This window comes from Ahaetulla prasina, chromosome 13, assembly GCF_028640845.1.
Source record: "Ahaetulla prasina isolate Xishuangbanna chromosome 13, ASM2864084v1, whole genome shotgun sequence".
Lineage (NCBI taxonomy): Eukaryota > Metazoa > Chordata > Lepidosauria > Squamata > Colubridae > Ahaetulla > Ahaetulla prasina.
Window position 1 is genome coordinate 11,287,536 of NC_080551.1, and position 23,583 is coordinate 11,311,118.

Consider the following 23,583-nt stretch of genomic DNA (forward strand, 5'->3'; position numbering starts at 1 on the left):
GGTCAGAGTTCGTAATGCCTTGTTTACATGGGCTTGTGGTGGGACATAAACAGCAATTAGAAGAAATTAGGAAAATTCACCAGGCGAATAGTATGGTTTGCAGTTGATAATTAATGTCTCTAAGTTTTCATCACAGAATTTATATATTATAGTTATATCCTGAGACCATCTGTTGTTGATATATAAGCATAAGCCTCCTCCCTTCTTTATACCAGATGTTTCTGCAATTCTGTCTGATCATTGAATCTGAAACCCTGGGATATGCAGGCTACTATCATCAATTGATTCATTTAACCAGGTTTCAGAGAAGCATAGGGCTGCTGAATTGTAAGAGTCAGAATTGTATCTGTTTAAAAGGAGTACTTCGTCCATCTTATTAGCAAGTGAACAGACGTTGGTTAGGAAAATTTAAGGCAGAGGAGTTTTATTTCTTCTATTCCGTAATCTGTTTAAAATCCCCACCCTTTTACCTTTGTTTTTTCGCTTCTTCCATTTGGTTTTTTTGGTAATCCATGGCTCCGGGGAAATTGCTTCTTCCTGTGTTAGAATCTGTTCTGCATTTGTAAAGAGGGGTGGTGGTGAGATCACAGAAAGCTGCTCCTTAAAGAAACGTTGCTTAATTTTTAGTAGATGAGTAAGAAATCAGTAGTGACTTGCAGAGCATAATTAAAAATAAACCATTAGAGAGCATTTCACCGAGGCAGCCTTCGGCAGTGCCATCTTGGAAAAAAAAATCAGATGGATTTTGTGCTTTGACAGATACCAATAGCACTTAGACATGTATACTGCTTTGTGGCGCTTTACAGCCCTCTCTAAGTGATTTATAGAATCAGTATATTGCCCCCAATAATCTGGGTCCTCATTTTACCCACCTCGGAAGGATGGAAGGATGAGTCAACCTTGAGCCTGGTGAGATTTGAACTGCCAAATTGCAGGCAGCTGGCAGTCAGCAGAAGTAGCCTGCAGTACTGCACTCTAACGACTGCGCCACTGTGGCCCAGATACAGGCTACTTTGCCCATTGCACTAAGCCATGGTTCATTTTATAAGCCACAATTAGATGAAGTCCTGCAACATGTGAAACCAACACAAAACTATTGGTGTTGTTTAGTGTAATGTATCCATACTGAAGTGATGGATACAATACACAAAATGATGATGAGACTGCTCCATGACTAGAAAATTTTAAGAAGAGATTGGGCAGCCATTTGTTCAGAATGACATAGGATCTCTTGCTTGTACAGGGGGTTGGACTAGAAGACCTCCAAGGTCCCTCAAACTCTGTTAGTTCTATATAATCCAAACTACTTGTGGGAGTGGTCACTTCCTTAATTTATTGCTATCAAAATTAACAAGGTATGTGATTCTGTTAGGTTGGAAGCTTATTGGAACTGGGAACTGAGCTGAATTCATTTCTCTGTTTCATTTCACTGACTCGTTTTTCTTCTCCCCTCCCATTTCTGTATATTAATCTCTTTGGTTATTTGTATTCATTTTTTGATATTCTTTAAGGCCTCGGTCAGTCAATCTGAACCCTGAACAAGGGGAGGGTCACTGGGTGATTGATAAACCAACTGTCCAGTCTGTTTCCTGTAAATCCAGCTTCTCTTGAAAAGCATAAACGTTTGTATGAAACTTGATGGAAATTTGGATGAGTGTCCCAAATGCCTTGAGAACACATTCACAGCAGGCTGATCTAGCATATATTTTAAAATGGACTGTCTTTCTCTGTTTGGAAATGTCAGAGGGACTCTAGAATCTTCTTTCTTTTCTTCCATTCAATCATGTTCAATTCTCAGAGACCGCCTGGACAAATCCATGCAGTTTTCCTGGCCAGGAATTTTCAGAAACCATTGCCTCCTTCCTGGGAGAAAGTGACTGGCCCAAGGTCACCTAAGGCGCAGGACTAGAACTCGCAGTCTGTCACTTTCTCATTCGATGCTTTAACCACTAGACCAAAAACGACTCTCTAGAGTCATGTCTAGAGTTCTGTTAAATGTCATGTGGGCTAGCAAAATTGCTACCTTAAAAACCCTCAACGAAAGCTTTGAGGTTCTAGAAAATATTAGTTTTAGCACAGATCAAAATCAGCTTCTTCGGTGTGGCACTTTTCAAACTTCGTGCCTTTCCTATAACCTTGAATTCCTTAACAAGGTATCCTATCTTCTAGGGCAGAGGTGTCAAACTCAAGGCCCAGGGGCTGGATATGGCCCGCAGGGTATTTAGATTTAGCCCGCGGGGCCGCCTTGGAAACAGTGAAGGACAGACCTGCGGTGCTTCTGCCAGGGAAAATGGAGCTCGGGAGAGCTGCCTGCGGCCACACCAAGCTCTATTTTCACTGGCAGAGGGTTGCAGGAAGCCGTTGCAGCCAAAAACGGAGCTCAGGAGCCCATTTTTGCTGGCAGAGCACTCAGGCCACCACAGGCACCTCTGACACGTGACATCGAGCTGGCCATGCCCACCCTGGCGCCCCGAAGTCAACCACAACCCTGATGTGCCCCTCAATGAAATCGAGTTTGACACCCCTGTTCTAGGGTGTAGCGAGGGTGCAGAATGATGGCCCTTTGAGAATTTGCGGACTTCAATTCCTGAACCAGGAATTTTGGCAGTTGAAATCCACAAATCATAAAGGGGCCACCGTTCTCCACCTCTGGTGTAGGTGCTCAATTCGTAGCATTGAACTTGAGAACGTCCAGTAGTCCTTTGAGAAGATGAGCTAGGATGTGCAGATGGTCTTGTCAGCAAAATAGATTTTTTCTACTAAACATCTTGGTAAGAAGCCACAGGTAGAACCTAAAATTTTGTGTGGCAGATCTGTGGCTCAGTCCTCTAGTGTTTCTAGTTAAGACAATTGGGGGAAAACCTTGTTTTAAACCAGAGATGGGGATCCATGGCCTCTTTATGACTTGTGGGCTTCAACTCCCAGAATTCCTGAGCCGTCCTGGGCCATAAAAGAGCCATTGTTCCCCACCCCTGTTTTAAACCAAAGGTATTGTCCTTCCGCTCCAGATGTCACCCAGATGTCTTGAACCTCAGCCTTCATAATTTCTAGCCATTATAAGCAGAAAATACATATAAGCTGGGCTCCCCCCCCCATCTTCGTTTATAGAGAAGTCATATCCTGAATTTTTAATGTCATCTTCTTCTCCACCTTTAGTGTCATCTTCTTCTCTACCTTTCCATCAACACAAGTTCATCCATATCTAAGCCTCCCTTCCTGCACACCCTCCCTTCTATCCAGTAAATGGCCAGGAAGGAAGGAAGGAAGGAAAGGCTTTCCACAGTTCTGAACAGATTTACTGGCAAAGGGCTTTTGAAGAATGTTGAATAGTGTTTCATGCTAACTGGTAAATCCTGCATCCCAAAGGAAATAGGTTGCCCATCTTTTTGTTGTTGTTAGTTGCGAAGTCTTGTCCAACCCATCGCGACCCCATGGACAACGTTCCTTCAGGCCTTCCTGTCCTCTACCATCCTCTGGAATCCATTTAAGCTCACGCCGACTGCTTCAGTGACTCCATCCAGCCACCTCGTTCTCTTTCATCCCCTTCTTCTTTTGCCCTCAATCGTTCCCAGCATTAGGCTCCTCTCCAGTGAGTCCTTCCTTCTCATTAGGTGGCCAAAGGATTTGAGTTTCATCTTCAGGATCTGGCCTTCTAAAGAGCAGTCAGGGTTGATCTCCTCTAGGACTGACCGGTTGGATCGCCTTGCAGTCCAAGGGACTCTCAGGAGTCTTCTCCAGCACCAGAGTTCAAAGGCCTCAATTCTTTGGCGCTCAGCCTGTCTAATGGTCCAACCTTCATAGCCATCCATTGCAACTGGGAAAACCATAGCCTTGACTATACGCACTTTTGTTGGCAGGTTAATGTCTTTGCTTTTTAGTATGCTGTCTAGATTTGCCATAGGTTTCCTCCCCAGGAGCAAGCGTCATACTAGTTGGTAAATCCTGCATCCTAAAGGAAATAGGTCGTCCACCTTATTCTAAGACAGATAATTGGTGGTAGTTGTGTCCAGTATAATAAAGACTTACTCATTACATTTTAGCTTGGATAAACATCCTTTGCAAAGCCATCTGATTCCAAATAGGTCTTTATTTCCAACATACCATGTCCTTTTCAATGTCTCTCTGTGCATCAGCATCTTTGAATGCATAAGCTAATTATTACTATTATTTCTTTCCCTCCCTCAGGTGATTTGCCCTTTCTTAAAAAAAAAAAAAGTCTGGATCCAAAACAATGTAAACCATTATTCAGGAAGTTCTAATTTTTGGAATTTTGATCAAGAAAGGAAGGCTTGGTCTCTAAAGAAAGCAACTTCTTCCTTCGGCATCAATTAGATGTCATGAAAAAGAACGGAGTGGTGTTGGGCTTAGACAGTGGAAACCTCTTTCGCTTAGGAATCTTGGAGGAAATCACACAGAGCATAAAGTGTATATTTTTGGAAATATCCTGGGGCAGTGGTGAAATCCAAACTTTTTTACTACCGGTTCTGTGAGCGTGGCTTGGTGCGCGTGGCAGGGGAAGGATACTGCAAAATCCCTATTCTTTCCCCATTCCTGGGGAAAGGATATTGCAAAATCTCCACTCCCACCACACTCTGGGGCCAGCCAGAGGTGGTATTTGCCAGTTCTCCGAAGTACTCAACATTTCCTCTACCGGTTCTCCAGAACCTGTCAGAACCTGCTGGATTTCACCCCTGTCCTGGGGGATTCTGATGAAGCGATGTGCTCAAACCTGATAATGGTGGGAGATCCAGGTCACTTCCAAGACCAGAATTTTTTTTTTGAAATTGACAAGAGTGGTAGACCATCAAGGACAGACTCTATCAGTGATGGCGAACCTTTTCGGCACCGTGCCAAAAGGGTTGCGGGGAAACGTTGTGCGTGCGCGCTTGTCAGGGCTGCGCTCCGGAAAAGCCAAGTGCGTATGCGTGCCCAACAATCAGCTAGCCAGCGTGCATGTGCAGGCTGGTTTTCAGCACTGCCGCGTGCACGAAGGGATCACGCTCAGGAAAAGCCGAACTTCCAGGTTCTGGCGTTCATGCGCACCTGACAATCAGCTGGCCGGTGCACATTCCCACACCGGTTTTCGGCACAGCTACACAGGCGAAGGGCAGCTGATCATCGCACACGAATGCGCGCCAAACACCCAGAAGACAAACAGGCAAGGCTGAGCGTACCGGGCAACATGGCTTTGTGTGTCACTTTGAGCACAGGGGCCATAGGTTCTCCACCATGGAACTATATGGTTGAAGATCTGTCCTTCAAGAATGATCTCTGAAGTTTATATAAGAGTTTTAAAATAGCAACAGCAATAGCACTTAAGACTTATATACCGCTTCACAGTGCTTTATAGCCCTCTCTAAGTGAATGGTCGTAAATCAAGGAATAATTCCTGTAGCAGTGGTGAAGTGCAGCCGGTTCTATCTGGCTTGTTGTGAGCTGGTAGTGCTGGCGGCGGGAAGATCCGTTTCCCCAAACCGGGATGTCATCATGTCCCGGTTTTGACCCTCTGCGCATGCGCAGAAGGCTTTGCACATGCCCAGATGATGGTACATGTGCGAGTGAAGCGAGCGCATGCACCAATGACGGCGCGCATTAGCGAGCCAGTAGGAAAGTACCCCGACCTGTAGTATACATTCAATACTGCCTCAGTGTAGAGATGGCATGGACCAAGCCTTTCTTGTATACCAACTATCCTGTTTCTCAGAGGAGTGCCTGTTCACAGTAGGTAGCAATAATAATAATAGCCCTTAGACTTATATACTGCTTCACAGTGCTTTTACAGCCCACTCTAAGTGGTTTACAGCATCAGCCTATTTCCCCCAACAATCTGGGTCCTCATTTTACCCACCTCAGAAAGAGGATGGAAGGCTGAGTCAACCTTGAGCCGGTCAGGATCGAACTCCTGGCAGTGGGCAAAGTTAGCCTGCAATACTTTTATTTATTTATTTATTTATTTTTCACATTTATATACCGCCCTATCTCCCTAGGGACTCAGGGCGGTTCACAGGCAATTAAAAATACATATAAATACAAACTAAAATGACACGTAAAAAACTTATTCCATAGCCGAATTGTTAAAAACAGTATAAATAATAAAAACCCATTTAAAACCAGTAAATTTAAAATCTAATCCAGTCCCGCGCAGATGAATAAGTGTGTTTTAAGCTCGCGACGGAAGGTTCGGAGGTCCGGAAGTTGACGAAGTCCTGGAGGGAGTTCGTTCCAGAGGGTGGGAGCCCCCACAGAGAAGGCCCTTCCCCTGGGTGTCGCCAGACGGCACTGCCTAGCTGACGGCACCCTGAGGAGTCCCTCTCTGTGAGAGCGCACGGGTCGGTGAGAGGTATTCGGTAGCAGTAGGCGGTCCCGTAAATAGCCCGGCCCTATGCCATGGAGCGCTTTAAAGATTGTCACCAAAACCTTGAAGCGCACCCGGAAGGCCACAGGTAGCCAGTGCAGTCTGCGCAGGATAGGTGTCACGCGGGAGCCACGAGGGGCTCCCTCTATCACCCGCGCAGCCGCGTTCTGGACTAACTGAAGCCTCCGGATGCCCCTCAAGGGGAGCCCCATGTAGAGAGCATTGCAGTAATCCAGACGAGACGTCACGAGGGCGTGAGTGACCGTGCATAAGGCATCCCGGTCTAGAAAGGGGCGCAACTGGCGCACCAGGCGAACCTGGTGGAAAGCTCTCCTGGAGACGGCCGTCAAGTGATCTTCAAAAGACAGCCGTTCATCCAGGAGGACGCCCAAGTTGCGCACCCTCTCCATCGGGGCCAATGACTCGCCCCCAACAGTCAGCCGTGGACTCAGCTGACTGTACCGGGATGCCGGCATCCACAGCCACTCTGTCTTGGAGGGATTGAGCTTGAGCCTGTTTCTCCCCATCCAGACCCGTACGGCTTCCAAACATACTGCATTCTAACCACTGCACCACCATGGCTCATAAAAGGAAACCCTTCAGAGTAGTTTCTCTAGGAAACATTCTGTGCATGAAGTGCTGGATAACACCAGTGGCCAGAAGTATTTGCGGTACTTCTGTACTTGTGGTTCAATATAGCATACAGGTAGTCCTCGAATTATGACCACAACTAAGCCCCAAATTTCTGTTGCCAAGGGAGACATTTGTTAAGTGAGTTTTGCCCCATTGTACCACCTTTCTTGCCACCATTGTTAAGTGAATCTCCGCGGTTGTTAAGGTTACTAACATGGTTAAGTGAATCTGGCTTCCCCATTGACTTTGCTTGCCAGAAGGTTGCAAAAGAGGGGGGGGGGTGTCACATGACCCCCGGACTCCGCAACCGTCATAAATGTGAATCAGTTGCCAGGTGTCTGAATTTTGATCACCTGACCACGGGGGATGCCGCAACGGTCATAAGTATGAAAAAACAATCCTAAGTCACTTTTTTTTCAGTGGCGTTATAACTCCGAACGGTCACTGTTGTAAGTCGAAGAACTAACTCTATTCCTCACCGTCTAGGACAGGGGTCTCCAACCCTGGCAACTTTAAGACTTGTGGACTTCAACTCCCAGAATTCCTCAGCCAGTGAAGCTAGCTGATGAACTCTGGGAGTTGAAGTGCACAAGTCTTAAAAGTTGCCAAGTTTGGAGACCCCTGGTCTAGGAATAAACATTGGCAAAAGTGGAAGAAAAAACCATGATTACAGAAAAGTTGCCGTTTGCATCTTGCAAGCAAGCAGGACTCGGTTTTTTGTACCTCTCTGGTGCTATGTGACGATGTTTAAAATCAGATTTGAGTCTGATTTGCGTCTTTAAAATCCGATTCAGTGGGGGGGGGGGCTGGGGGAGGGCTGGACTACCAGACCTCGATGGTCTCTTCTAGTTCAATTCATTCTATTCTAGATTTAGAACCGGGTTGCCCGTAGGTGGAGTTTCCCAATCAGCTTGAGTCAGAACAGGAAGTCAGAACAGCCCCAATTATTTAGGCGAAGCCAGAGGCCTTATATTTCTGTCAGGGCAAGAAGCTAAACTAGTACGTTAGACTTTAATTCCTTTTTTTTCTTCATATAATTCATACTAATGGGAAGGAATCTTTTAATGTTTGGGTTTGTTTTTTCCAAAGGAGGAAGAGAAGAAGAAAAAACTCAAAGAGCCGTTCTCTTGGCTTCAGAGTAGTTGTCTTGCATTGATTTCATTATAAATTGGCCAACGGGACTTTCTGTATGAACATCCTGTACTTCAACGTATAATCATCTTTCCAGCATTTCCCCCCCTCTCCCCTCTCGTTGGCTTCCCATCCTCCATTCAAGATCAAGGGGAGACATGGGATCAGTAAACACGGAGAGCCAATGAATGTTGTCCTGATATTCCTGTTGGAAGTGTCTCTGGTGGGAAGAGTTAGCGAAAAGAAAAAGAGTTTCCACATTGTCAATAACAAGAAAGGCATTCAAGGCCAAGCCCTAACAAGGGGCAGTGCGAAATTGTGATTGCAAATGATACGAGAATTACATGAAAACACTCCTTTTGTGGAAGGCACAATTGCGTGATCCTCGCAGCTTGTCCCAAATAGACTTTTTTTGGTTCTCGGATGTGTTGGGAGACCTTCTTGTATCATTAACCTTCTTGAAGGCTTCACCTCTTTGGTGGGTATCTAGATCTAGAACTGATGGAAAGCAGCACAGTAATACTTTGACCCAGGCCCCCAAATGTCTTGGGTAACTTGCGGTGGCCAACAAATACTTTCCTGTTCACCTTCGACACATGAATGTCTCAAGTTTGGGCATCCTTTGAGATAGCCAGTTGTTTTATTTATATTTTAGCAATGTATTGGGATACTAGAATGTCTCTGATTTCACCTATTATTGAAACCGTAACAGTCTTGTTTCATTTTGGTCAGGTGTGTTGGGTGAAGACTGTCTTTTGCTAACTGAAGTTAAGGGACTCTCCATCACCCCTGAAGTTCAGAGTTAGAAAATCAGGACTTTTGCAAAAGCAGCTTATGAATCCCTAGTAACTGTTGTTGTTAGTTGTGAAGTCGTGTCTGACCCATCAGGACCCCATGGACAACGTTCCTCCAGTCCTTCCTGTCCTCTACCATCCTCTGGAGTCCAGTGAAGCTCACACCAACTGCTTCAGTGACTCCATCCAGCCACCTCGTTCTCTGCTGTCCCCTTCTTCTTTTGCCCTCTATCGTTCCCAGCATTAGGCTCTTCTCCAGTGAGTCCTTCCTTCTCATTAGGTGGCCAAAGGATTTGAGTTTCATCTTCAGGATCTGGCCTTCTAAAGAGCAGTCAGGGTTGATCTCCTCTAGGACTGACCGGTTTGATTGCCTTGAAGTCCAAGGGACTCTCAGGAGTCTTCTCCAGCACCAGAGTTCAAAGGCCTCAATTCTTTGGCACTCAGCCTTTTATATGGTCCAACTTTTACAGCCATACATTGCAACTAGAAAAACCACATCCTTGACTATCTGCACTTTTGTTGGCAGGGTGATGTCTTTTCTTTTTAGTATGCTGTCTAGATTTGCCAAGGCAGTAATCCATGAAGGGGTCCCTAGTAATACCTTTCTTTTTTTCCCCCTGGTTTGATTCTAGGGTTTGAAACAGGAAAATTTGGAGAAGTCAAAGAGTCCCACTTCAGGAGATAAAGTTGGCTGGATCAAGAAGAGCAGCGGGGGGCTTCTGAGTCTTTGGAAAGAGCGTTACATCCGGCTCCGTAAAAACCAGCTCTTGGTGTACGAAAATGAGGTAAGACAAGGGGAGAGAGACGCCTCAACAAACTCACGGACTTGTTCCTAACACAAAAACGCTCTTCCTTGATTGTTGCTTAAATTTGGTTCCTTCTCTGCCTCACCAGGAATGTTTCTTCTGATAAAAGTTTAGATCCAGAGATCATCCATTAAAGCATTGGATAGATAAAAGCAGTACAGGTAGTATGGTAGATTTGATTTAAACCATGATTTAAATCACTAATAAAAAAGCTTGGTTTAAATCAACTTAATTTAAATCATGATTTTTAAAGAACAACTCTCATCTCTGCTGTGAAATTGTGTAAATGCATCTATGCAGTGCATGTTATCTCAGCTTGCAGAGCTAGCTAGCTAGATGATTGATTGATTGATTGATAGATAGATAGTAGATAGGTAGATGGTAGATAGGTAGGTAGATAACTAGGTAGGTAGATAGATCATTGGTATATGATTGGTAGATAGATGGTAGATAAGTAGAAAGATAGGTAGACAGATAGGTAGATAGGTAGATAGATAGTAGGTAGATTGTAGATATATGGTAGATGATAGATGATAGATAGATAGATAGATAGATAGATAGATAGATAGATAGATAGATAGATAGATAGATAGATAGATAGATGATAGACAGACAGATTCTAACTGTGAAGGATAACCCTTAAGGCTTGCTCTGTTGCCCTATTTTGCAAACCGTAAAGATCAGGAAAACCGATTTGGAAGGAAGACTTTGGTTTCCAAGCCAAAATGCAGCTTAAAATGAAGAAGATGAGCAGGATTCTTGGAAGTTGGCACTCATCAGCCAAGCAGCTAACTGAGCAGGGAGATGATTCAGCTAGTTAGTTTTTTGGCCCACTGTGATAAAATGGATTGCGTTTTTATTTATAGCCACTATTTTTAAACATTCCTCTCTGGGTATACTGTACACTTATGATTTGAGATTATTTTTACACCCTCTTCGTTGTCCTCCTCTTCCTTCCTTCCTTCCTTCCTTCCTTCCTTCCTTCCTTCCTTCCTTCCTTCCTTCCTTCCTTCCTTCCTTCTTTCTTTGCACTTCCTCTTTTCTTCTTGTTGAGCAACAGATGCCAATCACGATGAAAGTGCCAGGCAGAAAGGAATTAACCCATCATTTTGGGATCAGAAATCTGTCTCAACCCTGCGCATTCTCTTGAAGTTAAGCACAATAGATAGACGAGATCTTCTTGGATTAACCTACTTTTTTCTCATACAATAATCAGGCCCATTTGGAAGAGGATACACTTCACTCTGCTCCTGTTCTTAATTATTTCAGTTGATAGTTTTGGTTGATAATGGTTCTTTTTAAGCCTGGGATGTTTAGTAATATGTTTATTCCCCTGTGTTGGGATGGCTGGAAGCGAGATTTAGCAGCTAACATTGCATCCATGGATGCCTGGTACTCGTTCTTATTTCCTGCCCTTCTTTTCACCTATAATTACGTGTGAAATATATTTATGGTTTAGCCAAGACAGCGTTACATGTCGTACAGGCGAGGAACTAGATTTCAGAACATAAAAGGCTTCTGTCACAGGATCTCTGCTGGTTGTTGTGGTGACCTAGAACACTTCACTGTAATTGATGCAAGATGCTTTAATAAAAGCATGACATTCTTTCCTTGGGATCATGAAAAGGGTGCTGGCTGAAAATATAGCGTTGAAAATATGCTTTCTTTCACATATTGGTCATTATTCTATACCAGTGATGGCTAACCTTTTTGCCGTCGTGTGGCAAAAGGGGGAGTGCAGGGGGGGGTCGTGCACATGCGTGCCGACACTCACAATTCAATGTGCCCCCCCATGCATGCACGTATGACCCCCCTCACTCCCCCCGCTTTTGGCATGTGATGGCCCGGTGGGCCCGGTAGGCCCGTTTTTGCCCTCCCCAGGCTCCAGAGGCTTTCTAGGAACATGGGGAGGGCAAAAATGGCCTTCCCCACCCCACAGAGGCCCTCCAGAGGCCTGTAACCAGTGGTGGGATTCAGCCAGTTCGCATCACTTTGGGAGAACCGGTTGTTTACTTTCTGAGCAGTTTGGTGAACTGGTTGTTGGAAGAAATCATTAGGGCAGAGAACCTGGTTGTTAAATTATTTGAATCCCACCACTGCCGGTAATGTTGGCATAGGACCAGGTTATTTACGGGACCGCCTACTGCCACCAATAGCCTCCCATCGACCAGTGCGCTCCCATAGGGAGGGTCTCCTCAGGGTGCCGTCGGCCAGGCAATGTCGGCTGGCAACCCCCAGGGGGAGGGCCTTCTCCATGGAGGCTCCAACCCTCTGGAACGAGATACCACCAGGGATCCGCCAACTCCCTGATCTCCGGATCTTTTGACGCGAGCTGAAAACGTTTTTATTTCATCGTGCAGGACTGGCCTAATGGTTTTTTAAAATGGGGTTTTTTATTGGATTTTAGAGTTTTTAGCCAATTCGAATATTTGTTTTTAAATCTGTTCTTAATTTTTGTTTTTATCCTGGCTGTAAACCGCCCTGAGTCCTTTGGGAGAAGGGCGGTATAAAAATCAAATAAACCTAAACCTAAACCTAATGTTTGCTGTTTGCCGACTTCTGGTGTGCCCGGAAGGCCCGAAAATCAGCTGGCCAGTGTACACATGCGCGCCAGAGCTGAGCTTGGGCAACGCTCACGTGCCCACTGATATGGCTCCCCATGCCACAGGTTCGCCATCATGGTTCTAAACTACTTCACTACTGTAGTCAGCAAAAGCAAGTTCAAGTGATCTTCTTTTTCAAGAAGGGAATTAAATGTAATTTGAAATCAGGAGCGAGCAGGAGTCGAGTGTTTGGGTTATATCTCAGTCAAGTCACTCATTCCCTTGCTCGCTGCTGCCTTTTTTTTTACTTGCAGACCAGTGACTCAGCATGCAGCGTACTTAAGTTTAAGAAGTATTAATTATGCAAAATAGAAGAAAGTCTCCTCTCTCTCTCTCTCTCTCTTCTCACCTGTATTTATGCAGGCTGAAAATAAGTAACCTTTGATTCATGCAGAGGCACAAATACACGGAGACATTTTCTGAGAGTGATGATATGATCATCACGTAGATATTGTTGACAAGACAAGGGAAAAATTGCTTGAAGAGAACCAAGTTGATTCCTAGTTACTTCAGTAGGTATTCTTTGAGCTACATCAGAGGTGTCACGCTCAATTTCATGAAGGGCCACATCGGGGCTGTGGTTGGCCTTGGGGGGCCGGGCAGGCATGGCCAGCTGGGTGGGTGTGGCCAGGTTGACACCACTCACTGGGCGGGACTGACTGGGTGGGCGTGGCCAGATGGGTGGGTGTGGCCAGCTTGACGCCACTCCCCAAACTGCTGGCATGTTTCCTCTTTGCATTGGGTAGACCGGGCCAAAGTCACGCTGGCCCGACGTTTCCTTTTTGCAATGGGTAAACTGGGCTGAAGCGACGTGGGTAGACCGGGATGGCCTCGCAGGCCAGATCTCACCCCATGAGGAATTTGATACCCCTGAACTAGATGATGTGTCTTGGTTGTCTCCAACAGGAATCCCAGGTGTGATGCTCCAGAGATTCCAAACTATTAACTATTTTTTTAGGTTTACAATGAATCGGAATCAGATTAGAGCTGGAAGGGACCTTTTAGTCCAGCCCCTGCTTAAGCAGGAGATCCTAAACCATTTCAGACAAGTGTCTGTCCAATTTCTTCTTTATAAAACCCGAGTAATGAAGCACTCACAACTTCTGGTGGCAAGCTGTTCCACTGATTAATTGTCCCCACTGTTAGGAAGTTTCTCCTTTATTTCCAGGTGGCTTCTCTCCTTGATTAGTTTCCATCCATTGTTTCTTCTCCTTCCCTCTGGTGGTTTGGAAAATAGATGGACCCCCTCCACTTTGTGGCAGCCTCTCAAATATTGGAACCCTGCTATGAGGTCCCCCTCTAGTCCTTTTAGAAGTTGTTGAGATCTGAGAAAAGCTGTGTGACAAATTTGGCAAAATTACACCCCATCAATGTAAGATGAATCCTGCCATATGGCTGTCTAGTCCCCCATATATGGGCCCATTGAAACTGGACCCTAATACAACTTTGGCGTTATGGTTTGGATATTATAGCTTGTGTGTGTGTGTGTGTGTGTGTGTGTGAATGATTCGTTAGTGTCAATCCAAGCCGTCAGCTTTCAGAAGTTTGGATGGTTTATTAGCCTCGTCCTTTCTGGGCCAAACTAGTTGTGTACATGAAGTCACATTCCTTGTTGCCTTCTAGACTAGGTTCTCATCAATTGATTAAAACATTTGGATATTGTTGTGTCTTCAGCTCCCGAGCCTGGCCTCCTGGCAGAGAGTGACTCAGAGAGTGAGGGGGAAGAGCCGACAGGGCTTCCCTTTGCAGGACCTTCCTCTCTGGCTCCGCTCCAGGTCCCAGAGGCAGGCCAGGTGGAAGAGATGACGAGGCCTCTTTCTCCCGCACCTTTCCCCTCCCAGGCAACGCCTCAAGACCCAGCTGCTGACAATCAGTCCTGGTTAAATCCCAGGCATCGCAGAAAGGAGAGGCGGAAACAACAAAAGAAGAGGTGGGGCAGGCCTAGAGAGTGCTGAGTCACGGAGCCACACCCCACAGGGTATAAAAGCAGGAGGAGCTGCTTTATAGCTTCTTGTGACGGACAAAAACTGACTCTTGGAAACTTTGGCTGCAATATTTCGAGACTAAAAATTTGGCTTCTGGATTTCTGTTTATTTCTGAACTCTTGGTTGCTCCAGCAACGAACTGCAGCTATGCTGGCTTCTGAGGAGATAAGAGAACTTGGCAGGCAATCGCAGGTTCGTTGGCAGAACTGATATCTGTCGTAAGAATAAATTGCTGGCAGATATAGTCAGCTCGCGTGTCTTCTTGGTTGTGGTTGGGGGGGGACAGAACAGATATATATCGGGTGATAAAATGTAAGATTAGATAAATCAATGATATGCATATGTTGAAATTGCACAAAAGACTTGTAACCAACCCATCGACACACTGTATTTGGATGGAAGATGTTTTTATGTTTGTTTGTATTAAAAATAAAAATAAAAAATAGAATAGAATAGGTTCTCGTACTAGATGGTCTGCTTGGACAACTTTTTATATATCTATATATCAATTTGATAAATCTTCTATTAATTACATTTTTTAGTGCTTAATAAACTTCATATTGTCTGAGTATTTAATTTGCTTAACAATAGTGATTGAATTCTTAATCTCCACCTCTTTTTTCCAACCACTGGTAAAATAGATTCCATGTTTGATAGCATTCTGTGTCTTCTTTCTGTTAGTTTTCAATTCATTTCTGCACAGTCTAGTATCTTCTTGATTTTCTCATCATCTTGCGGTGTTCCTTCGTTTTGTCTGCTGGGCAACTTTTTTTTTTTATTTGCATTTATATCCCGCCCTTCTCCGAAGACTCAGGGCGGCTTACACTATGTTAGCAATAGTCTTCATCCTATTTGTATATTTATATACAAAGTCAACTTATTGCCCCCCCCTAACAATCTGGGTCCTCATTTTACCTACCTTATAAAGGATGGAAGGCGGAGTCAACCTTGGGCCTGGTGGGACTAGAACCTGCAGTAATTGCAGGCAGCTGTGTTAATAACAGACTGCATTAGTCTGTTGAGCCACAAGAGGCCCCTTTGAGATGCATCGGGAAGATTCAGTTTGAAATTGAAATTCAGTGCTGCCAACTACCAAAGACCATGATAGTTGGAAGCTACTTATAGCAGAAATGCAGGCCTTTGTGGAAGGCTGATGTAGAGGAAGTTGATAGTCTAATTTAAGGAACTTAGTTTTCACTCTTTTTAATCAGGCGTAAAGAATCTCTTAAATTTGGAGTTGAGTTGCATAGATACCTGCGATGCCAACAAACAAAAGGGGTGATGTCATTAGTGGAATGATGCAGAGGTTTTGCCTGCATTAACAGATTAACAGAGTTGGAAGGGACCTTGGAGGTCATCTAGTCCAACTCTCCGCCCAAGCAGGAGACTCTAAACCATTTCTGACAGAGGGCAGTCCAGTCTTCTTAAAAGCTTCCAGTGATGAAGCTCCCACAACTTCTGAAGGCAACTTCTGTTCCATGGGGCTGATTGCTCTCACTGTCAGAAACTTTCTCCTTATTTCTAGGTTGAATCTCTCCTTATTCAGTTTCCATCCGTTATTCCTTGTCTGGCATTACATCCTTGTCTGGCTAGGTGGCTCAGTGGTTAAGATGATGAGCTTGTCAGTCAGAAAGGTCGGCAGTTCGGCAGTTCGAATCCCTAGTATAGGTCTTTCTGTGTGAGCAGGGGGTTGGAGTAGATGACCTCCAAGGTCCCTTCCAACTCTGTTACTGTTACATCCCCTTGCTGGGGAGGCTTTTCATCAGTTAGAACCAGACAGAAATAAGCCCCCTTCCTTTCCCCCACCTGTCTTCTGTTTTCTGCAAACAGCTGCTCTTGTGAGATTTTGCAAGCTTCTAACTGTGCTGTTGAGAACATTTGATTCTATAGGTCAGTGATGGGTAACCTTTTTGCCATCACGTGCCAAAAGCGGGGGGAGCACGGGGTGTGGGTGTGTCACGCGTGTGTGCCCACATCCATAAGTATATTTATTTATTTATTTTGATTTATTTATTTATTTTGTCACAACAGTATATATAAGCATAAGCATGAAAGTAACTATATAATATATAAGCATATATATATAAGCATAAGCTCTTGTTTGCTCTTGTATTGTTGTGATTGAAGCTGAAGTAGTCTTTAACAGGAAGGACATTGTAATAGATGATTCTATGAGTTAAACTCAGGTCATGTCGAAGGCGGCGTAGTTCTAAATTTTCTAAACCCAGGATTTCAAGTCTGGTGGCATAAGGTATTTTGTTGGATTCAGAGGAGTGGAGAACTCTTCTTGTAAAATATTTCTGGACACGTTCAATTGTATTGATGTCTGAAATGTGGTATGGGTTCCAGACAGGCGAGCTGTATATGCTTCCTGCTCCCCGTGGATGCGTGTGCAACCCACCCACCCCCGGCACTTCCCCCAGTAATGGCTTGCTGGGCCCCACAGGTCCATTTTTTGCTCTCCCCAGGCTCCAGAGCCTCTCTAGGAGCCTGGGGAGGGTGAAAACAACCTTCCCCACCCCCCCTGGAGGCCAGAAATGGCCCATTTGCTGACTTCCGGTCCCCCCCACCCCCGGAGCTGAGCTCGTTTGCTCATCAGTATGGCACCGTGCCACCGGTTCGCCATCACGGCTATAGGTGATACAAAACGGGGAACTTGGAATGATGCATATTGACCCCATTAGACCATTGCTGCTCTGAGCAGCCCCAGGGATGGCTCAATGGTTTGACCATTGCGGTGATAGATGCACAGTTTCGATTTATTTATTAAACAAATTTATGTAGCCACCCAACTCACGCATAGGTGACTCTGGGTGGCCCTCTGGGTGACTCCAGAGATTGAGTTGAGGTGCAGCACGAGCGTCACATTTCATGCTTTTAAGTAGAGGAGAAGAAAAAAGCAGTGTTGTCTCTTACAGGAGGAACAGAAATGTGCTGAGAGTCTTGAACTGGAGCATTATGATCGATGCCAAGATTTGCGAGCGCTCCTGAAACGGAGAAACAGATTCATTTTAATCCATTCTCCAGGATGTAAGGTAAGAAGTCTTTTCTGTTTTATATGAAACTCCTTCCCATTCCCATTCTCCTTCTCTTCCTTCCTTCCTTCCTTCCTCCCTTCCTTCCTCCCTCCCTCCCTCCCTGCACAGTAGTTACAATGCAGTATTACAGATTAATTCTGCTAACTGCAGCAGTTTGATCCTGACCGCCTCAAGGTTGACTCAGCCTTCCATCTTTTTGAGGTCTGTAAAATGAGGACCCAGATTGTTGAGGGCAAGAGGCTGACTCTGTAAACTGCTTAGAGAGGGCTGTAAAGCACTGTGAAGCAGTATGTAAGTCTAAGTGCTATTCCTTCCTTCCTTCCTTCCTCCCTCCCTCCCTCCCTCCCTCCCTCTCAGTGGTTAGAATGCAACCAGAGTTTTATAGCATTGGGTTGATCTTTGGATTTTTTTATTTTTTATTTTGCAATTTGCTCCATTAATTCTCTATGAAGATTGGTATATAAATCTAATTGTGATAGACCTGTACTCAAAAGAATTTGTTCCTTAAATACTATGTGGGCACTCCCTAAGAATGGAGCAATCTTGTGCTTATTATGATCACTTAGAATAAACAAGACTGGAACTATGTCCTCCAACCTTCTGTTCAGAGGCAGTTCTATGACACGTCTGGAAGATCATATCCATCTTCAGATCTGGCCTTCTCCTGGGAAGACATATCTTGGATGGACAAGAACCTTTGTAAGGCCTTTTCTGAAGTTCTCCTTTCTTTGGACACCTCGGTTACTTCTCTTTCACCTCCTGGACTATGCTACTGGCAGCCTTCTCCCTGGATTGTATAACTGCATTCAAGCAAGGCAGTCAAGAACAGATAATCCAATAATGGAAAATCATCATAGAATGAGCCGGTGATACAATTCTTTAACCATCAAAGCAGCGGTGAAATGCTATCGGTTTGCACCGGTTTGGGAGAACCAGTAGTGATAAAAAGCTACCGGTTCAGGCGAACTGGTAGTAGAAAAAAACTTACCGGTTCGGAGGAACCGGTATTTCCGATGATCAGCTGTGCCGCGCGATTTAAAATCACTAGAAAGCAGAAAATCCTGCTTTCTAGTGAATCTAAATCGCACGGCACAGCTGTTTCCCTACCCTTGCTGTTATACTTACCTTCTGAAGCCGTCTCCTTCCACGAGTTTGGAGCATACTGTGCATGCCTTTTGTGTGTATTGTGCATGCAGCACGCGTTTGGCACGCATGTGCATGCGTGGCCAGCGAACCGGTAGCAAACCAGTTCAGATTCCACCACTGCTTCAAAGTCTACAATCAGGGGGAAAAGCCTGATCGTTCAGGCAGACTCCTTCCTGATTAAGGAGAGAGAATATGCTATACTCTGACTTCATGGAGAAAACATGCCTGCTTGGGAAGGAACCAAGATATTTCTCTCTCTCTCTCTCTCTCTCTCTCTCTTTCCCCTTTTGTCCGAACAAACTGAGTCCGACCCTCCCTGTTTCCCCTCCTCCCCCATTGCCCTGTTTTCCAGCCAGCAACTTGTTGTGGCAGAAAGGAAGTTTGATCAATGGGGACTGTGCTTAGAGTTTAAATGACTGTTAAAAAAACAACAACACAACCCCTGCCTCTTGTGTTCAGTAGAGGCGCTATTGTAAGTGACTTTGTTAATAAGGGTGATTCCAGTTCAGTTGTATGGGAGCTCAGATGGAAGCAGATGCTCATCCGACAAGTTTGGCTTCTCCCGTTTCCAACAAGGCTGCTCGCGAACTCCTCCCTTGGCAGCAGCTGCAGCAGAAATTAAAAAAATAAAAAATAAAAAATGGAAGGAGGAAAGAAATTGCTTACCTCCGTTCTAATTGTTGGTGTGCCTGCCTGTGCCTTCTGCAAATTCAAGGTTGTGTTGCATAACTTGTTCCAATCCTTGAGTGCAGGTGGGCATCTCTCCTCCAAAACCTTGTGTTCTGACCTAGACTTCCTGATATAGTAAAAAGCACACAATTAGTCCCAACCCCCCCCCCCTTTTTAATTTTAACGGCTGTGAGTTCCTTTCATTCACAGCACGTGCTGAATCAACAGGAGTTTACAAATAGTCCAACAGAAGTCTGCCACAGTCCTTCGGATAAGGCTTGTAAACACCCACCTTTATCTTCTTTGACACGCTGCCATAGACCTAATTGGCAATTATCTTGGCAAGGCCACATGGAAACACAGTCAAAAATGGAGCTTCAAAGTACAAACCGACACCATCCACAACATTGCTTCCTGCAAAGGCCCACATGCCTTTGCTCTTCCTTTATGTCTTATGGGAGGGGCCAGTCATCTCCAAGCCTTACTCCCGAGTCGTCCCTTTTGTTTTAACTGTTCTTGTCTTCTGGCAGCTCTGCGCATGCGCATACTGGGAACAGGCTTCCCCTGTTCCTCTGCGTCACTGATGTCCGACTCTGGAGGCTCTGGAGTCCACACATAACCCCCCAGATGGCCTTGGCCCCATCTCTGCCTCCGATGCAGAGCCCTTGTCTGAGCTTTCCCCAGACTCCAGGACTGGCCCACGTCCCTCCCCAGCCTCCTCACTATCCAACTCTGCTGCTAGCTCCACAGGCTGTTGGCGGACCACAACACCTTGGTTGGGCTATAGCAGGGGTGTCAAACTCAAGGCCCAGGGGCTGGATCCAGCTTGCGGGATGCTTAGATCTGTGGGGCCACCCTGGACACAGCAAAGGACTGACCTGTGGTGCCTCTGCTAGCAAAAATAGAGCTTAGGACGGCCGAGGGCAGCACTCCCGAGCTCCGTTTTTCACTGGCAGAGGGTTGCAGAATGCTGGCACAGCCGAAAACGGAGCTCAGGAGCTCATTTTTACTGGCAGAGTGCTTTGGCCAGTACAGGTGCCCCCGCATGAGTGACATCGAGCTGGCCACACCCACCCTGGTCACACTCACCCTGCTCCCCACCCCCAAGTCAAACACAACTCTGATGTAGCCCTCAATGAAATCGGATTTGACACTCCTGGGCTATAGCAAGAATCAAAATGGATTTCATTATATTTTATAGAATCCTAACATCATATAACAACCTCCAGGGATGGAGCAACCACTGCTTCTGAAGGCAAGCCGTTCCACTGGTTAATTCTTCTCACAGTCAGGAAATTTCTCCCTTAGTTCTAGGTTGGCTGTATCGTCGATTATTTTCCATCCATTGCCTACTAAGAGTAGGTTGCAATCCTCCCTTGCTGGGAAGATAAAAGGGGAGAGGAGAAAAGACAAAGGAACACATTTCTGTATTAAACCTGTACCTTGGCATTGGATCTCTTTATTTCATGAAGCATGATTTCCCACCCTCTCCTTCTTTCTCTTTCTCTCTCTCTCTCTCTCTCTCTTTCTTTCTCTTTCCCTCCTATTCCTGCAAAACCTTTTAGTTCAAAGGAGGCTCTTTTTCCTTGACATATTTTGGATGATTCCCTTGTGATAATGACGAAAATGGTGACGATGGCAACATTATCAGAAATGATGCATTGGGGCCAGTGCAGTTGCTGTACTGGAACATTTCTTCCCTGAGTGATTTCTGCAAGATCAGGTGTTTTTACATTGCTTGGTTTAATGACAGTCCTTGATCTTCTATGGATGAGGCTGTGCCTTTGGGTTATCGGGCTGGATCCGATGGAGTTTGCTTCTTCCGAAACACCTCGTCCTGCCTCCATCCTCACCATCACGAAGAGCACTTTTTTCCTCGAAACATCTTCTCTAGAGGAGAAAGGGGAGGAGAGAAAAAAAAAAACCTCCACATTCTGTTATCCTCTTCTTCATTCACGGAATCCAAACGTTGATTTTAACAGCTGTTCATTGCCTTTGACTTTCTTTTTCATGTGTTTAAATGATAAATGTCCATGGGCTCCATCTTTCAAGGATCTCATCAACATATTTGGCTGGTGGCCCACAGCAGCTTTCCCTAGTCTGGGACTCTGCAGATGTGTTACAACTTTCTCTTTTAAGCATCTGGCTGGAGAAAGCTGGACCATGATGGAGAAACTGATTTGTATGCTCTGAATGTCCAAATAGTTGCACCTTTCCAAAAGTTCAATATCTGTTGTGGTCTGCCAGCAGCCTGCTGAGCTGGCAGCGGAGTCAGGCAGTGAGGAGGCTGGGGAGGACAGTGGGCCAGTCCTGGAGTCAGGGGAAGGCCTATACAAGGGCTCTGCGTCAGAGGCAGAGATGGGGCCAGGGCCATCTGGGAGCGATGCGCGGACTCCCTAGCCCCCAGAGGCGGACAGCAGAGAGGCAGAGGAACAGGAGGAGCCTGTTCCTAGTGCCTGCATGAGAAGAGCTGCCAGAAGGCAAGAGCAGCTGAAGCAAAAAGGACGACGGAGGCCAGGAGATGATTGGCCCCTCCCATGAGGCTTAAAAGACCAGCAATGAGCTGTTGGGTTCTTCGTAGAAAAGCAACATTGATTCCATTGCTTCTTGTCAGCGTGTCTTGAACTTTGTGGGGGTTTTGCCAAGAAAAGCCTTTGGCAGGTTGATGATATGGCCAAAGGACTGTTTTTGAAGAATTTGTTTTGGACTAGGCTGAGAATGAATTAATTCTCAGTTATTCTAATAAAATAAGTTTGTTCAGGACTGAATTGTGTTTGGTAATCACTACTTGGGCCTTGGTCACAACAATATCCTTCAGTGTTTCCAGAGATCAGGGGCATTGCTACCAGAGGTGGGTTTCACCAGGTTCTGACCTGTTCTGGAGAACCGGTAGCGGAAATTTTGAGTAGTTCGGAGAACCGGTAGTAAAAATTCTGACTGGCCCCGCCCCCATCTATTCTCTGCCACCCAAGTCCCAGCTGATCGGGAGGATATGGAGATTTTACAGTATCCTTCCCCTGCCACGCCCACCAAGCCATGTCAGGCCCACCAAGCCACACCCACAGAACCGGTAGTAAAAAAATTTGAAACCCACCCCTGATTGCTACCCTATGTTTGCCAAGCATATATAAAGGTGGTTGTCAGCCTCCGCTTTAATTAAGTGCATTTCTCCTACTAGATTGTTTTACTGTTTATTACTTTGTTAAAAGTTTGCTCTACTGAGTGTCTTACATGATTAATACAGGAGGGGGGAGGTTTTTACTGTTCCCAGCGTTCGGCTGACATTGCACGTGTGGGAGATGGAGATACAGTTCGTTTGAACTGTTTTGGCGGGTGAATGAAACGGCAGCTGCTTGCCCCACATTCCATCCACGTGGCCAAGGAGGAAGACGACATTGGATTATTACTGTATGACCTCTAGGAGGGGGAGGGATCAGGAGACTCTGTGGTTTTGATTTACTTCCAGTCTGGCTTTGCCTGTCCTGCATTTCAGACTTGCTTAGTAAAAATTACCAATTTCTTCAAAACGATGGAGTTGGGTTCTTTATTTTCTTAAGTACTGATCTGAGGCTAGCTGACAGTGGTGTTCTCCATCTTAAAAAAAAAGAAGCTTTCATATAATTACAGAACAGCCTCATATACCTTAAAACCCGGGGGGGGAAAAACCAGTTCCTACAAATGGCACTATCATGGCCATTATCTTAGCTTGTTCATTGCAGACCTCTCCTCTGGTAGCAAATAAGGTCCATGCTGGATTGGGCAACCCATGTCTGGGTTGGACAATCTTTTGCAGCAGAGAACCACAGTTGGCTGGAGTGATGACCTAAGCAGGCATGGTCAAGATTTTATTTTTCATAATTCCAGGTTTGTGGAGTCATGAGACTTTGTATTTTTTTAAAGTTACTTTGAGTCTGGTTTGGTGGCTACCCCACAGTTCTAAATGTATTTCCTGACTTACAATGGCAAAAACAACACTACCTATCTTAGTTTTTCTCTGCTTTGATCAGGGGTGACTTGAGGAAGGAACACAAGACTTCTACTCCTGGTAGATAGGAAGGCGGATAATTGGCTCATCAAACTATGCCCATTATCCTGCATCTGGGCCATTTCAGGTCCATTTTCCGGCCCTGATAAGAAAATCTTTTCCTAAGGGGAAACTGGATAGCACCAGCTGGTATTGCAAGGAATTATTATTCTTTTTTTGTAGTGAAATGTGAATTGCTTTCAGGCAAACTCCCCTCCTATTTTTTGTTTTTGTTTTTTTCTGCTCAGGTGCAGGATATCAAATTCCAGGCATCGACTCCAGAAGAAAAGGAATTGTGGATGAAAGCGCTCAACGATGGCATCAGCCGAGGAAAGAATAAGATATTTGATGAGGTCAGTTGTAGCTGCAGTCAATCCAATCCTAAATTGCATTAACAGA

General features: G+C 45.3%; 1 protein-coding gene and 1 long non-coding RNA gene across 2 annotated transcripts in view; one reads left to right on the forward strand and one right to left on the reverse strand.

The window, feature by feature from the left end:
- PLEKHO2 (pleckstrin homology domain containing O2) overlaps positions 1 to 23,583 on the forward strand; it is a 49,724-nt gene that overhangs the window by 14,804 nt on the left and 11,337 nt on the right. Inside the window, exons 2-4 of the mRNA XM_058156196.1 lie at positions 9,546 to 9,698; positions 17,226 to 17,342; positions 23,433 to 23,537. Coding sequence (XP_058012179.1) covers positions 9,546 to 9,698; positions 17,226 to 17,342; positions 23,433 to 23,537 — 375 coding nt within the window. The remainder of the gene's footprint in view (positions 1 to 9,545; positions 9,699 to 17,225; positions 17,343 to 23,432; positions 23,538 to 23,583) is intronic.
- LOC131184628 (uncharacterized) lies at positions 17,867 to 19,554 on the reverse strand. The gene is made up of 3 exons (XR_009152005.1): positions 19,453 to 19,554; positions 19,158 to 19,287; positions 17,867 to 18,145 (listed from the first exon to the last, which is right to left on the reverse strand). It is a non-coding gene; the product is annotated as an uncharacterized LOC131184628 (long non-coding RNA).